The sequence below is a fragment of the Condylura cristata genome, unplaced genomic scaffold, assembly GCF_000260355.1.
Source record: "Condylura cristata isolate star-nosed mole 26May11 unplaced genomic scaffold, ConCri1.0 scaffold00029, whole genome shotgun sequence".
In the NCBI taxonomy this organism is placed as follows: domain Eukaryota; kingdom Metazoa; phylum Chordata; class Mammalia; order Eulipotyphla; family Talpidae; genus Condylura; species Condylura cristata.
Genome location: NW_004567130.1, coordinates 18,112,501 through 18,125,533, shown reverse-complemented (window position 1 = coordinate 18,125,533; position 13,033 = coordinate 18,112,501). Strand labels below are relative to the sequence as shown.

General features: G+C 68.1%; 1 protein-coding gene across 1 annotated transcript; it reads right to left on the bottom strand.

Moving 5' to 3' along the window:
- Positions 1–3,949: 3,949 nt before the first annotated feature.
- On the bottom strand, positions 3,950–11,729 carry ANAPC5 (anaphase promoting complex subunit 5). Its single transcript, XM_012731201.1, has 16 exons — positions 11,600–11,729; positions 11,118–11,227; positions 10,437–10,629; positions 10,129–10,195; positions 9,534–9,635; positions 8,653–8,843; positions 7,887–7,968; positions 7,625–7,714; positions 6,916–7,097; positions 6,427–6,562; positions 6,288–6,362; positions 5,759–5,880; positions 5,260–5,367; positions 5,032–5,179; positions 4,740–4,902; positions 3,950–4,264 (listed from the first exon to the last, which is right to left on the bottom strand). The coding sequence occupies exons 2-16, from the start codon at positions 11,215–11,217 to the stop codon at positions 4,053–4,055; spliced, it is 1,971 nt and encodes a 656-aa protein (XP_012586655.1). The 5' UTR covers positions 11,218–11,227; positions 11,600–11,729; the 3' UTR covers positions 3,950–4,052.
- Positions 11,730–13,033: the final 1,304 nt, after the last annotated feature.

Genomic DNA, 13,033 nt, shown 5'->3' with positions numbered 1-13,033 from the left:
GCCCCGCGCCCCCGCAGCCCCCCTTTGTGTAGCCAGCGCCTGACGGCTGCGCGTCTGCGAGTCGGAAAGTTCCACGGGCCTCCCAGGCCCGAGGGGCAACCGCCTGCGGCTCGGGTCAGCGTCCACTCCGGGGGAGCCTCCCCACGGCCGCGGCTGGACCCCGCGCTGCAGGCCGCCGGGGTGCAGAGCTCTGCACCACCACCCCCCCACCCACCCCCGCCACCTGGACGCCCTAGACCACACTGATGCTGCTGTGGCCCACCCCGCACCCAGGGGCTTCTGCTGACAGCCAGCGGCTCCTCCCTAAGCGCCCTCCTGGGGCGCCCACTTGGCTGAGCCCCAAGTGTGTGTTTACTCTCCCAGCTGGTGACAACACTGGGGCGGGGCAGTGCTCTGGCTGGCTCTTGGGGGGCCGGGGTGGGAGGGGACATAGCCCCAGGGATAAGGTCTGGATGGCCAGAGCAGGACCACTGGGGCAGCTCCCGGCTGAGTCTAGGGCCCCGGTAAGGGAAGGGCCCGATGCTGCCTGGCTCTGGGGAGCCTGGGGTCGCCCCACAGCGCCCACAGGGGTGGGTGGGTGGGGAGGCGGGGGCCCCAGTTCCAAGGAGTGAGGGGAGCAGACCCGGACAGCAACCGCCACAGGGCGAGGTGCATGTGCGCGCAGAGCCCCCGCCTCACCCACGCAGAAGCCGCCGCTGGTGTTTCCGCCAGCAGGGACCAGTGCACGTTCCACGCCCATGTGGGCGCCCCAAGAAGGAAGTTGGGGTGGCGAGCAGGCGCCAGGGGGGCCTGTGCCTTTTGCCCTAAACGCATTTGAATCATGAAATTTTAGCGCGGTCCATTCTGAATGGCGGGTGCAGAAAACTGGTTTTTCCCCCCAAGAGAATTATGCATAGGCTGATGGGAGATTCGGTCACCGGTGGCGGTGGCCAGCGTTTTCCATCGAGGCCCAAAGACCGTCAACGCCTGGGTGTGGCCAGTCAAGATGGGAAGCCCCAGGCCGAACCCCAGCGCCACGCCCCTCCGGGCCGGGCTCGGTGGGCAGCACCTCAGTAGGCGCTCGGGGCTGCACTTTGCCCAGACATCAGCGCGCTGTGGCCAGTGGGGCACAAACATGGACATGCGCAGCTGTAGCAGCCGCAGCCAGTTGCGCCATGTACCCGCCAAGCCCCAGCCCGAGGCTTGTAACTGGGGGCCCCAGGAAAAAATGGGTGTGGGTTCCCTGCCCACTCAGAGGAGGGGGAGCTGAGCAGGGAGAGGAATCTGTGGGGGGGGGGCCTGTGGGGTGACTGCAGCAGCGTCTGTCTTGGTGTGGGCCCCGGGGGCCCCCCCACCCTGGACAGGCTCTGTCCGGATGGGCAGCAGGCAGGGCCGTGTGGGGGGGGGGGATGTGGAGGGCGGGTGTGGGCCCCGGGCGCCCCTCCAGCCCTGGACAGGCTCATGCTTTCTGCAGCGACAGCCTGAAGGGCGGCTCTGTGCCCGCGTGGCCGGCCTCTCTCTCGCCCCGCCCACCGAGGCTGAGTGGACACTCCTGTGCTGGCCTGTGGGTTCTTGCCTTTGCCCGCACGTCCCTTGGCAAAGTGGCGCCCTCGGAGGTGCGGGCATCACGGGTTTGTTTAGGGGTTTATTCGCATACCCAAGCTGGGCGCAGAACAGGGGGCGGGGTGCGGATGCCCCGGAGATGGTGGGGAGCAGGACGGGCGGGTCCCCTGAAATGCACGGCAGAGGGCCAGCGGGGAGAGGGGGGTCTGCTGTGCCCCCGGAACCCCCCCGACGGACGGACGCGCTCGCCCCTGCCCCAGGGCCCTCTGCTGCCCAGGGTGGGAGCCAGCTGGCCCAGCGGGTGGTGACCTGGACCGCGGCCAGCTGGGGGCACCGGACACGGGGGGTGGGGGGCAGCCAGACCGCCCCCACGCCGACCGTCCCTCCGAAGGCGACAGGCTCGTCTGCTCCCAGCCCGCCCCCACGTTGCCTGACACGGGCCGATGGGGCCGGCCTCCCAGCGGGGAGCAGGGCCAGCGGACGGCGCGGAGGGGCCCAGCCGGGGTGCTGGGGCGCCGCCAGGTGTGTGCCATCACGCTCCGCCACGCCCTACGTCACGCCCACGTCACACCCCGCGTCGCTCCCTATGTCACGCCCACGTCACTGCCACGTCAGCCTTCTGTTACACCTCACGTCAGGCTACATCACGCCTCACTTCACACTCTCGCCCCACAGTCGAGCTGTTTGCAGCGCCGCAGATGTACCAGGTGGAGGCCAGGGGCCGGCGCGGCCCACGCGGGCAGTGTCCCGGCACCCGTCAGCGTCCAGGCACCGGTCAGCGCTCCCTGGGCGCACGAAGCCGAGGACCAAGAGGGCAGAGCCGGCCCAAGGCCGGTGGGCAGCGGCTGGGCCAGCGCATCCTCGCACCCGCGGCGGAGAGCCGTGGGGTCACCAGCCCTGGCTGGCCCCGGGTGCTGCCCGGCGGCCGTGCCTGGTGGCCGGCCCAGCTGCGGCCCAACCTCTCCCACTGCTGCCCAGAGGGCTGCTGGGCCCCAGGTAGCGCGCACGTGACCCTCGGCGCTGCGTGGCCACTGCCAGCCAGCCGTCCCCAGGGGCCACCCTCACGCCCCCACTCACCGCGCACCACCCGCTGCCCCCGCCTCGCTCCCGGGAAGGTCCAGTCGCTGTGACCAGACAACACACCTGGGGATCCCTGGGGTCCCTTATTCCAGCCGTGCGCGACTGGACCCGCCCCCCTAGAGGCTGGTCCAGACGGGGCAGGGCCGCTGCCCGGAGTCAGCGCGGGGCGGGCGGAACCCACCGGTGCAGGCTGCTTTATTATTTATTTATGCTGTGGGAACTGGGCGCTGGCCAGAAGCACGGGGAGGACGCCCTGGAGGCAGAGTGGGGAGCAGAGCAGGCGGATCCCCTGAGACACGTGGCTCAGGGTCAGTGGGGGCCAGGCGGGGTCGGCTGCCCCTGGGGTCCCCCCCCTGGCTGGGGCGGGTCACAGAGCTGACCCTGCCAGAGTGTGGCTGATCCCGGTCGGTTTTTGTTTTTTTTTTACCTTTATGCTGGTTTTGGTGCCAGTGCCAATGGGCCCAGAGCAGCTTTGAAAGCGCTGGACACTCGCTCGGCCGACGCAGGCTGGAGCGTCTTAGGGCACTGCGAGACGACACCAGGGAGAGAACAAATCTGGAAGAAACCGACATTAGCTCCTTCCTTGGAGGCGCCGTCAGTCTCCAGCACGCTGTCCGGGGTGCTCCCGTCGGCTGTCTGCACCACAGCCTGTCTGGCAGACACGAGAAGGCCTTGAGCCAGCGGCGCACCGGAGTCTCTCCACGGCAGCTTGAGCCACCGTCTGGCGGGAGACGCCCAGGTGCTCTGTGGAGAAGGCACTTCCCGCCGGGTTTGACTTCAACAGAGAAAGCGCCATCCCTACTCCTTGCCGGCCAGACTTGGGCCACAGGGACCTTTCTGTGACACGCGACAAATCCACAAGCAAAGCGTGGCCTGGCTTCTGCTAGCTGCAGCTCTGAGGTGCGTCACCATGGACCCCGCAGTGGGGCGATGGCTGCCACACGCCGCCAAGCTCCTCGCCCATCACACCACTTCCCTCCGCTGCAGCCGCCATCCTCCCTCCCCCCATCCCACTCTCACCCCGTGGAGCAGACGGCCATGTGCCCGGGGAGGCCAGCCAAGGGCCGCAGACACCTGTGTTTCACCCAGGGCCGAAGAACACCTTCCCTTTCCCTCTCCAGTGGCGCCACCACCTTGTGCCTGCGAGGTTGCGCAGGCCCGGCCCACGGCCACGTCAGAGATCTTCAGGGAGGCCACGTCAGAGATCTTCGGGGAGAGTCCTGCAGCACCTGCTGACCCGGGGACCATCCGGCACCCCAGGCCTCCTCGTCCGGTCTGCACAGTGCTGTTTATGTTGCCCAGAGAGAAAATAATCTCTAACACCGTCGCAGCTTGACCACATGACTGTTTATTAACAAAGGGCCGGCGCCCTTTGTGCAGCATGGCTGTCGCTGCCGGGCCAGGAGCGCCACGGGGTGCGCGGTGCCTGCCTAAAGGTGGTTGACCAAGGGCGCCCCGCGCGAGGGCAGCTCCTGGTGCAGTTGCCGGAAGAGCATGGCGCAGCGGTTCCTCTCCTGGGCCCTCCCCAACGTGTGGTAGAGTCTGGCCTGGAAGTAAACCACGTCTCTGATCTGCTCTTTGCAGTCGACCTTGGCAAAGTAGCTCCTGGCTTCGCTGAGGTTCTCGATGGCGGCCTCCAGAGCTGCAGGGCGCGGGGGGGTGGGAGTGCACGTGTGAGCTCGGGAGGGGGTAAGGGGGGGGGCAGGTGCTCCCGGGCAGTCTACAGAGCTTCGTGCCGCTTGCACTGACATAGCATGGGCCGGTCTCCGGCCTGCCATGGGCTGAGCCGCACCGGCGCGAGCGGCGTTTCCGGGAGGCCCGTGAGCAGCCTGGCGCCGGTCAGGCCGCAATGACCCCCCGTCCGTCCATCAAGCGGGCCCCAGCCGCGGGGCGGCCTCACACGCCCCGCAGACACCTGGCTTCAAACACTGTTGCCAGCTGGGTGTCTCCCCTGAACCTTCTGGACGCTGCAAGTTCGGGGTCAGCCCCAAGTGTCGCGTGGGGACCCGGGGCGCCCCACCCCCACCCCACCGTCTGCCACCAGGACACTGGTGCCAAGCGGCAGCCGCAGAGGCTGCACGGGACGTGAGGGAGGCCGGGGCGCCCATCTCCCCTACCTGCCGCCTTCTTCGGGGGGTCGTAGGAAGCCGCTGAAGCCACCTGGCACTTGGCCACCAGGAATAGGGCCCGGCCTTTGTCCAGAACGGCCCCGTCAGCCAAGATGGGCTCGATGGCCATGTGCAGAAGACTCAGGGCCTGCTCTGGGACACCCAGGATGAGCTGGGGAGAGACCAGCGGCGTTGTGTATTCACATGGCGGCCGCGAGGCCCCCGCAACCCTGCCCCCCGGTGTCCCTGCTCATGTACACATGGAACAGACGTGCCCCAGACACTGCGGGCGCAAGCTCACCTGGGCAAAGGCCAGGTTGAGCACCGTCTCAGAGGCCAGGCGCTGCAGGCGGAACTCCTTGGCGAGGGCCAGGGCCTGCAGGAGCACGGGCAGCGCAGCGGCGGGCGCCGACGAGCGCCAGTGCAGCTCGGCCACGGCCAGTAAGACGCTGCGAGCGGGGGGGGGGGGCCATGTGAGGCCGGAGGCCGGCTGCCCCCCAGCCCCCCGCCCCTGGGCGTGTGGCCCCACCTGATGGCCATCTCCGTGTTCCGGCCCTGCTGGCAGTGAGCCAGCAGTCTCTGCAGCAGCCTGTGCGCCTCGGACGCCCGGTTCTGGGCCTGCAGCACCAGCGCCTTCCTGGCACAGAAACGACGCAGCGGCCTGGGCCCCGGCCCCCAGCAGCGCACGCCCACGTCCACATAGCGTGGCATGGGAGGGCGTCTGGATGCGGACACCCTGGCCTCGGCGCCACCTCCGCTCGGCGACCCTCCTGGGGTTTATCCACTCACACACGAGCTGGGGGCAGGCCGCGGGCAGCGGAGAGGCCACCACAGACAGGGCGCGGGACGGTCGGGTCCCGAGCCCACTGCCGGGGGCTGCGGAGCCCTCGGCCAGCAGGGAGCCCCGGGGGTGACGCCCGGGTCCGCCTCGCTCAGCTGCCTTCTTAGGGCTGTGAGCGGGGCACACGCGTCCCCGGCCTCATCGCCCCCTAGGAGCTGTGCGCCCGGCAGCCATGTCCAGCGCGTACCTGTAGACCCCGTCTGTGCTGCTCAGGGCCGTGATGCCCGTGACGAGCGCGTCGGCCACGTGGTGCCTGCCATCGTTCATTGCCCTGTCGAACTGTATCTTCTGGTCACACAGCATCCACAACTGGGGAGGGGCGGTTGGGTCAGACGCTGCGTCCACCCCTGCCGGCGGGCCGGAGACGTGCCTGGGCCCGGGCAAGTCCTTGCGGTAATTCTCACACCCTTTCCTGACACAAACTAGAAAGCAAGCTTCACGCACGCGAGAAAGTGCGAGGGTGAGGTGGCGGCACCCGGCTACCCGCCTCCGCGTGCCCGGCACCACCTCCCGGCCGGTGCCAGACACGCCAGGGGCGGGGAACGGCGTGCAGAGCAGCTCCCACCCCCGCGGCCCGCTGGGGCCAGACGCTGCTCTGGCCGACGCCCTCACGGCCACGGCTCATGGGCTCAGTGCGCTCCGTCCGCCCGCGCCCCGCCTGGGCAGAAGCGGCGGAAACACGGGCACGAGTACCGCCAGGCACCGGCACTGCTTACCTGGGCGTGCTGGCTGTGGGGCGGGAACCGGTCCCTCAGGTGCTGCAACACCTCCGAGGCCGCCGCGAAGCAGCCCTGCGGAGACGCAGGTGAGCGCGGGGCAGCCACCGGCCCAGCCCCAGGCACCGCCCGGCACTACCTGCTCGGCGTGCAGCTCAGCCAGGTGGCACAGCGCCACCGCGAAGGCCTCGGTGTTGTTCTGCCGTGCGGCCCCGCCCGCCGCCTCCAGGCTGCTCGTGCTCAGCAGCATCTGGGCCTGCTGCAGTGCCATGGTGCTGCCGGAGACACGGGTCAGGCGCCGCGCCCGGGGTAGGGCCGGGCGAGGGCGGGGGGGTGGGGGGGGAGTACCCGCCTGCCCCTCTGACTCCACCCGCAGGGAGCTGGGGACTCAGTGCGGCGAGGTGGGCGGGCGCCAGGAGAGAAACCTGCGGGCACTCCCCAGGCCGAGGGGCGCCCTCCCCGCACTGGCTTTGGGGCTGGGCCCGGGTGTCCAGGTGCCCCAACAGGGAGGGCCCCATCTCTGCACAGGGCCGGCTGGTCCCGCCCCGGCCGCTGAGGCAGCTTCCTGGCACTGGCGGGGCGGGGGCCCAACCGTCCCTCACGCCCAGCGTCCAGCCGGCGCCCCCACCTGCGGCCGTACAGCCTCCAGATAGCCGTCTTCTGCGCGACACTGATGTCGATGAGCTCGGACAGGCTGTGCTTCCAGTGCAGGAGGTCGGAGTCCTTGAGCGCGTCCATCAGCTTGTTCGCAGTCTTCCCGGCCAGCGCCCTCTGCTGCCCCAGGGACTGGATCCCCAGGGAGGCCAGGTACTGGGCAGAGACGCCGCGCTCAGCTGGCCACGCCTGCTCCTCGGGACGCGGCGCTGGGTGCGTTTCAGCCAGGCACAACGCAGGGCTGCCGGGCGGCGCCGGCCGATCCCGGGGGGGCCCTGGTGTCCTGCTGGGGGTGGGGGTGAGGGGGGACACAGCCCCAGGGCAGAGGCGAGCAGGCCCCGCTCTGGGACAGCGCCACACCAGCCTTCTCCAGGAGGTGGAGAATGCACAGCGGACGCCACACATAGCTGGGTTGGCCCTGCAGGGCTCAAGGACGGAAGCTCGGCTGGCCCAGGCAGCCTGCACCCACGCCGAGGCGGCCGCTGCTGCAAGGCACAGCCCGAGGGAGCCTAGAGGCTGCGGCCTCGCGCCCGGCCCGGGGCCTGTCTGCCCTGAACTTGGCCGAGCGAGCGCGTGGGGGCGACGGCGTCCGCAGCGGACTCCACAGGGGCCCGTCACACGGCCACGACGCCTGCCCGGCACTATGCAGGAGGAGGGGGCAGGAGAAGCCTGCAGGCGCTCACCGGCAACCCGAAGTGCACAGCCTTCTTCACGGAGTGCTCAAGCAGGACGCAGCGGTCAGGCCTCCTCTGGCCAAGCACGTACAGCCAGCTCTGCCGAGAGAAAAGCAGCAGCAGATGCCTCGACCGGGCCAATGGGGCAGCTCCCAGCTAGTCTGTCGCGACGCCCATCGGTGTGGGGCCGGCGAACCCAGAGTTCCCACCCCCCGGGGCACCGGGGGCACAGCCTGGTCCCTGCAGGACCCCCAGGCAGCGGGCACCTCACCAGGCAGTGCTGGAGACACACGTGGTCGTTGGACTCCTGGGCGATCCTGATGGCCTCCTGCAGGGCGAGCTCCGCCTGCTGGCTGGAGACACCGGGGTCACGTGGGCACAGCCTGTCTCCAGCCAAAGCCACCGGGCAGAGCCCGCTTCACTGCCAGCGGCAGTGCCAGGCAGGCAGGCGGGGCTTCCTGGCCGCGCACTGCCCGAGTCACAGGCTCTCACCGAGCGCCCGGCTCCCACACTGCTGGTGAAGCCCGGCACAAGCCCACCCGCCCCCGAGGCTCCCGCACCTCTCCCGGCGCACGCACAGATGCCTCTGGGCCTTCAGGGCAGCCATGCGCCCCACTATATTTCCTCCCAGAGCCCCTTTGGGGAGCTCCGTCAACAGCCGTTGTTCTTAGAAGTGGAGCAAGGAAGCAGCCACCGAGCGTGAAGCTGGGTGCTGGCGCAGGGCAGGGTGCCACCCGGGAATCCTCCCCTCAGGGCAGGCGGCTCCGGGAGCCCCTGACAAGTCCCTGTCCTCCCCGGGTTCAGCTTCAGGGGCCGCCCGGGACCGGGGCTCAGCGCCACCACCACTCAGGCCTGAGCAGAAGCTGGCCAGGAGCGACCAGGATGCAGCAGCCTCCTGTCCGCCCTCCGCGGGGGATGGCGGTGGACCCGCCAGTCCCCCCCCGCCAGGCGCCCTCACCCACGCCCTGGCCTGCACCCAGCTCTCTCGGGCATGAGCACGTGGCCAGGACACGCCGCCTGCCGCCCGCAGCCCTTACTAGTGCCCGAAGCGGCAGTGCAGTGCGGCCAGGTTGAGGGCGGCGTAGCGCAGGCTGCGGCCGCAGCCCTCCTCCCCGCTGCCCTTGCTCTCGGCCCCCGTGAGGATCAGGCGGTCGAAGTAGTGCAGGAGGCTGTGTGTGGAGCTGAACACGTCCTGGACGCGGAGGCTGTTCAGGTAGCTGAGGTAGTGCTGGGGAGGGGAAAAGGGGGGGGGCGCAGTCAGATGCGCGTGGGGTGCCCTGGCCCACCCCCATCCACCCCCAGCCCCATGACGACCACAGGGTCCGCGCCGGCATGGCCCAGGGTGCCCGGCCCGGGCACTGGTAAGGAATGCGCAGGGCAGCAGTAGATGTCAGAGCCCGGACACTGTGGACTCAGCTTCCCCAGCGTCTAAGCTAAACCGTGGCGTTCTCGGCCTTCCAGACAGCCGGCATGGGGAAGCTGACCACGCTGAGCATCCTCCGGGGAGACAGCCCCTGCCGGCAGGCCCGGGACTCAGGGCCCACACAGGCCGGCTTTCTCCACATGGCCAAGACAAATGCCAAGCCCAGGTGAGCTCAAGAAACAAAGTTTTCAGGGTCAAACCCAGAAGGGGGGATTCCTCGGGCTCTGAGAGAACCCACAAAGGAGGCTGATGGACTAGGCTGTCTGGCCCCGAGCCTCTTCCAGTGTCAGCCCGTCGGGCCCCGAGCCTCTTCCAGTGTCAGCCCGTCGACATCCTCTCCGGGGCCTCTGGGCATCAGAGATGGGCGGGAGGGAGCAACCGCGTGAGGGAGGGGCTGGCCGGGCGGGCGGGCGGGGAGCAGAGCTCGGCCCAGGCGCACGCTCAGCAAGGCGTGAGCCGCTTCTCCTGACACGGCCGGGGGCCAGGCAGACTCACCGCCTCTGCAAAGTCAGGGTTGAACTTCAACAGCCCATTCAGCTCCTTCTGCAGAGCGGCTGGCGTCAGGGCCTTGGTCTCGTCGTTCTTCAGCAGCGAAGCCTGGGGGGGGAGGCGGCGCCGCTCAGACGGGCACAGGGCCCCCAGTGCCCTCCCCTGCACACAGCGGGCTCGTGCCCGCCCCGCACGTCCTTGCGGCCGGGACACCCCCGTCGCAGGTCCAGATAGCACCCCCCGCGCCTGCCACCAGTCACCCCATCCTGGTTGCCCCCCGGTGACAGCCGCAGCAGTCTCGGAGACAAACCCTTTCTGGTACTCCACCAGGGGGCCCCGCGGAAAAGGGGGCGGTTCGCCAGGGGCTCAGGGCACGGCCACGGCGGCGGCTGCAGGGAGGCCGCGGCACTACACGCTGTGCCCAGCTCGCAGGGGTGAACTGGCACCCAGCGGGGCCACGGCTGCTGCTACCTTGCTGGCGAGCCACGGGGAGTGCGGGAAGGGCCGCCAGAGCCCAGGGCGACCGTGGGGCGGCAGCCCAGACCAGCAACTGGACGGCGCAGGGCCGTGTACGAAGCTGTGAGTCACGGAACCAACCTACCTGCTGAGAAAGAAAAAACTCCGCCTGCTTTTGGGACAGAGGCCTGCTACAGGAAGCCTCTTCTTCCCTGGAAAAGAGACGGAGGTCAGCAGGCTACGCCGCGGCCACCGCCGCCCTGCGTCCGGCGCCCTACACTCGCCAAGCTGGGCGGAGCCCCCGGCCGACCAACGCGCTGCTGCTGCTGCTGCGAGTTCGCAGCCACCAGCCTCAGCCCCGGGGCCAGATGCCCGCGGAGTCCCCGGGGCGCCCCGTGAGCAGAAGGGCGGGGGCGGGCCCCGCCCGAGGGGCCGCAGGGCCAGAGGCGGCACCTCGCTGACACATCCAGGTCTTCCTTCTCCAGCCCCCGGCCTGGCTCCTCGCGAGCGGCTGACCCCATGGCCGCATCGCACGCTGCCGTCTTCTCGCCGCTCTGGAAGTAGCGCTGCAGCGCGGTGTAGAGCTTGAAGGCCTGGCTGAAGGACAGCTTGCTGTAGGCGAGGACCATGTGGCGCAGGAACAGGCCTGCAGGTGACAGACGGGAGGCGGTGTCAGGCGCCGGCGCAGAACCCGGCTGGAAGGGCCTCGGCACACAGCCGGGCCGTCCCCCCACTTCCCCGTGCCCCGACCTCCCACCCAGGCCTCATTCTCTCTGTAAGTGGCCTGGCCCGGAGAGCGACCAGTAACTGCCATCCGTGCACAGAAAAACTTCCACGCAGATGAGCCAGGGGCGGGAAGTGGCCTTAAGTCTAACAGAAAGCTAGGAAGTTGGGGGTGCCCCCCACAAACTGTGCCACGAGCCTATAACAAGGGATCCAGGGCTGTGGGCAGCGGGGAGACCGAGCAGCCCAGGCCATGGCCAGCCCTGACCACGGTGGACAACGCAGAGCCGTTGCCCCCAGCGCCACCCGAGCGTGTGTCAGCCGCACGACGCGTCAGGCGCCCACCGCCTCCAGCCCTGGCAGCGCTGCGCCGACACAAGCGAGTCCGCCAGTCTCCCCCAGGCCGCTCACCCACCACGCTCGTTTTGTGGACCTCGGGCTCCGTTCCAGAAAAGGAGTCCGACAGGTCGTCAAAGAACTGCTCCATGTCCTTCAACTCGCCTTCGGCCATCAGCTTGATTCTGAGTGAGAAGTTCGGTGCATGTGTGGGGAAGGCCCGACAGCCCCCCTTCCACGCACTCCCGCGGCTCACCGTCCACACGTACACAGCGGGCACCCAGAGGCCGCTCCCGGGGCCTCAGAAGCAGGCCTGGCCACCCTCTGTCCCCAACCCTCAGAGTGAGCCATGAGGGCGGACGCTCAGCCGCTCCGGAGAGCCAGCTTCGCGCACAGCCTAAACATGCGGCACGTTTGGGAAGTAAAGTCCTCGGAAAGCAGGACGAAGGGTGACGCTGCCCGACCCCCAACGGTGACGGCGCCCGACCCGGAGAACCACGCTCTTTCCGAATGCTCATCTACTCTGACGTCTTCCCACAAGTGGGGATGGTAGTTACCTGATCTGGACGGAACTTGCCAGCTGAGGACAAGATTCTTCAATTAACTTGTACAGTTTGGACAGTGTGATATCTGGGCCCTGGGCAGAGACAGAGGGCCTTCAGCAACTGCGCAGGCGTCTCAGCTGTCAAAGACACGGCCACAGGCCCCAGAGCGCAGGTGACGCCCAGACTACCGCGCTGCCTCCCCGCTGCCCCCCCAGCAGTGTATTTCAGTGGACCGGGCTCTTCTACTCCCCACTCTGTCTTGGGGGAGTCCTCTCACCCCCCCACCTCTGGCCTGCGCCCCAGTTCTTGCATGGGCGTACGCAAATAAACTTAAAACAATGAGTTGACTGTGTTCCTTCTCCTGCTGTGGAACACAATACAGCCATTAAGCAGACATTCGCTTACTCCCATCAGCTGAAAGCAGCACACATGTGGCACAATCACATGGGAAGGAGGCACGCACACATTTATATGCTTCTACCTGTTCACACACACACCTGAGCGCAGCACAAGGTCAGACAGATCCATGCTGGAGGGGAAGAAAGGTCTACCTGAGCTGTTACTCAACACCCAACTGCACAGTGAACACTGCCTGGCCCAGCTCTGAGAAGGAGCAGGCTTGCAAGGCCAAAGAGCCGTCAAGGTGGACCACCTGGAATCTCTATGATCAGTCTCTGTACACCAGACAAATATTAAAAACTAATTTTACAAGCCAAAGAGGTGAAGGAATTGAGGGGGGTCAGATTCTACTGGACAGGTTTTATAAACACGTGCAGTGAAAAGAGCACGGTGGCTGGTCAGGTGGAGGAGCAGAAAGGGCTCAGGAGACCGGAAGAGCCCAGCAGCGCAAGGCAGAGGGGCCAAGCAGGGGCTCAGTCACGCCTGTTTCTTGACCTTCACCAGGATTTCAGTGCTGTGACTTTCCCAGGAGTAGTGGGGGATGCACCATGGAGAGGACTGTAACGGAGGCTGCGTGGCCGAACAATGAATCACAAGCTCGAGCTTTGTCCTCTCACTGAACCACCTAACCCGGGGTCCGCACTGCGCCCCGCAAGCGATGGCATGTTTTACTGTCCTGCGGAAACTGCAGAAACGCAGCTCGGGAAGTAACATCCAGGGCCACCCCCGGCCGCCCCAGCCTCCCTGCCTGAGCGGAGCTCGCCCTCATCCCAGGAGCTCTACCCACGAGCTGCGCACGCTGTGGGCAGCAAGGACCAAAATGCAATGGCAAAGGAGAGCTCAGTCGTGCAGTCGCCGACTCGAGAGATGGAGCCAAAAGCCAGGCAGGGAGGAGGACGGACTCTGCGAGCGCTGACCACCCTCCCGCGGCCGGTGCCCAGAGGGCTGCCGTTGCAAGGCAGCTCGGCCAGCAGGCACGGGCAGCGGGCGGGAGCGGCTGGGCACAGAAGCGCCTGCACGGCCCGAGCACACGACGGCGGGGCCAGC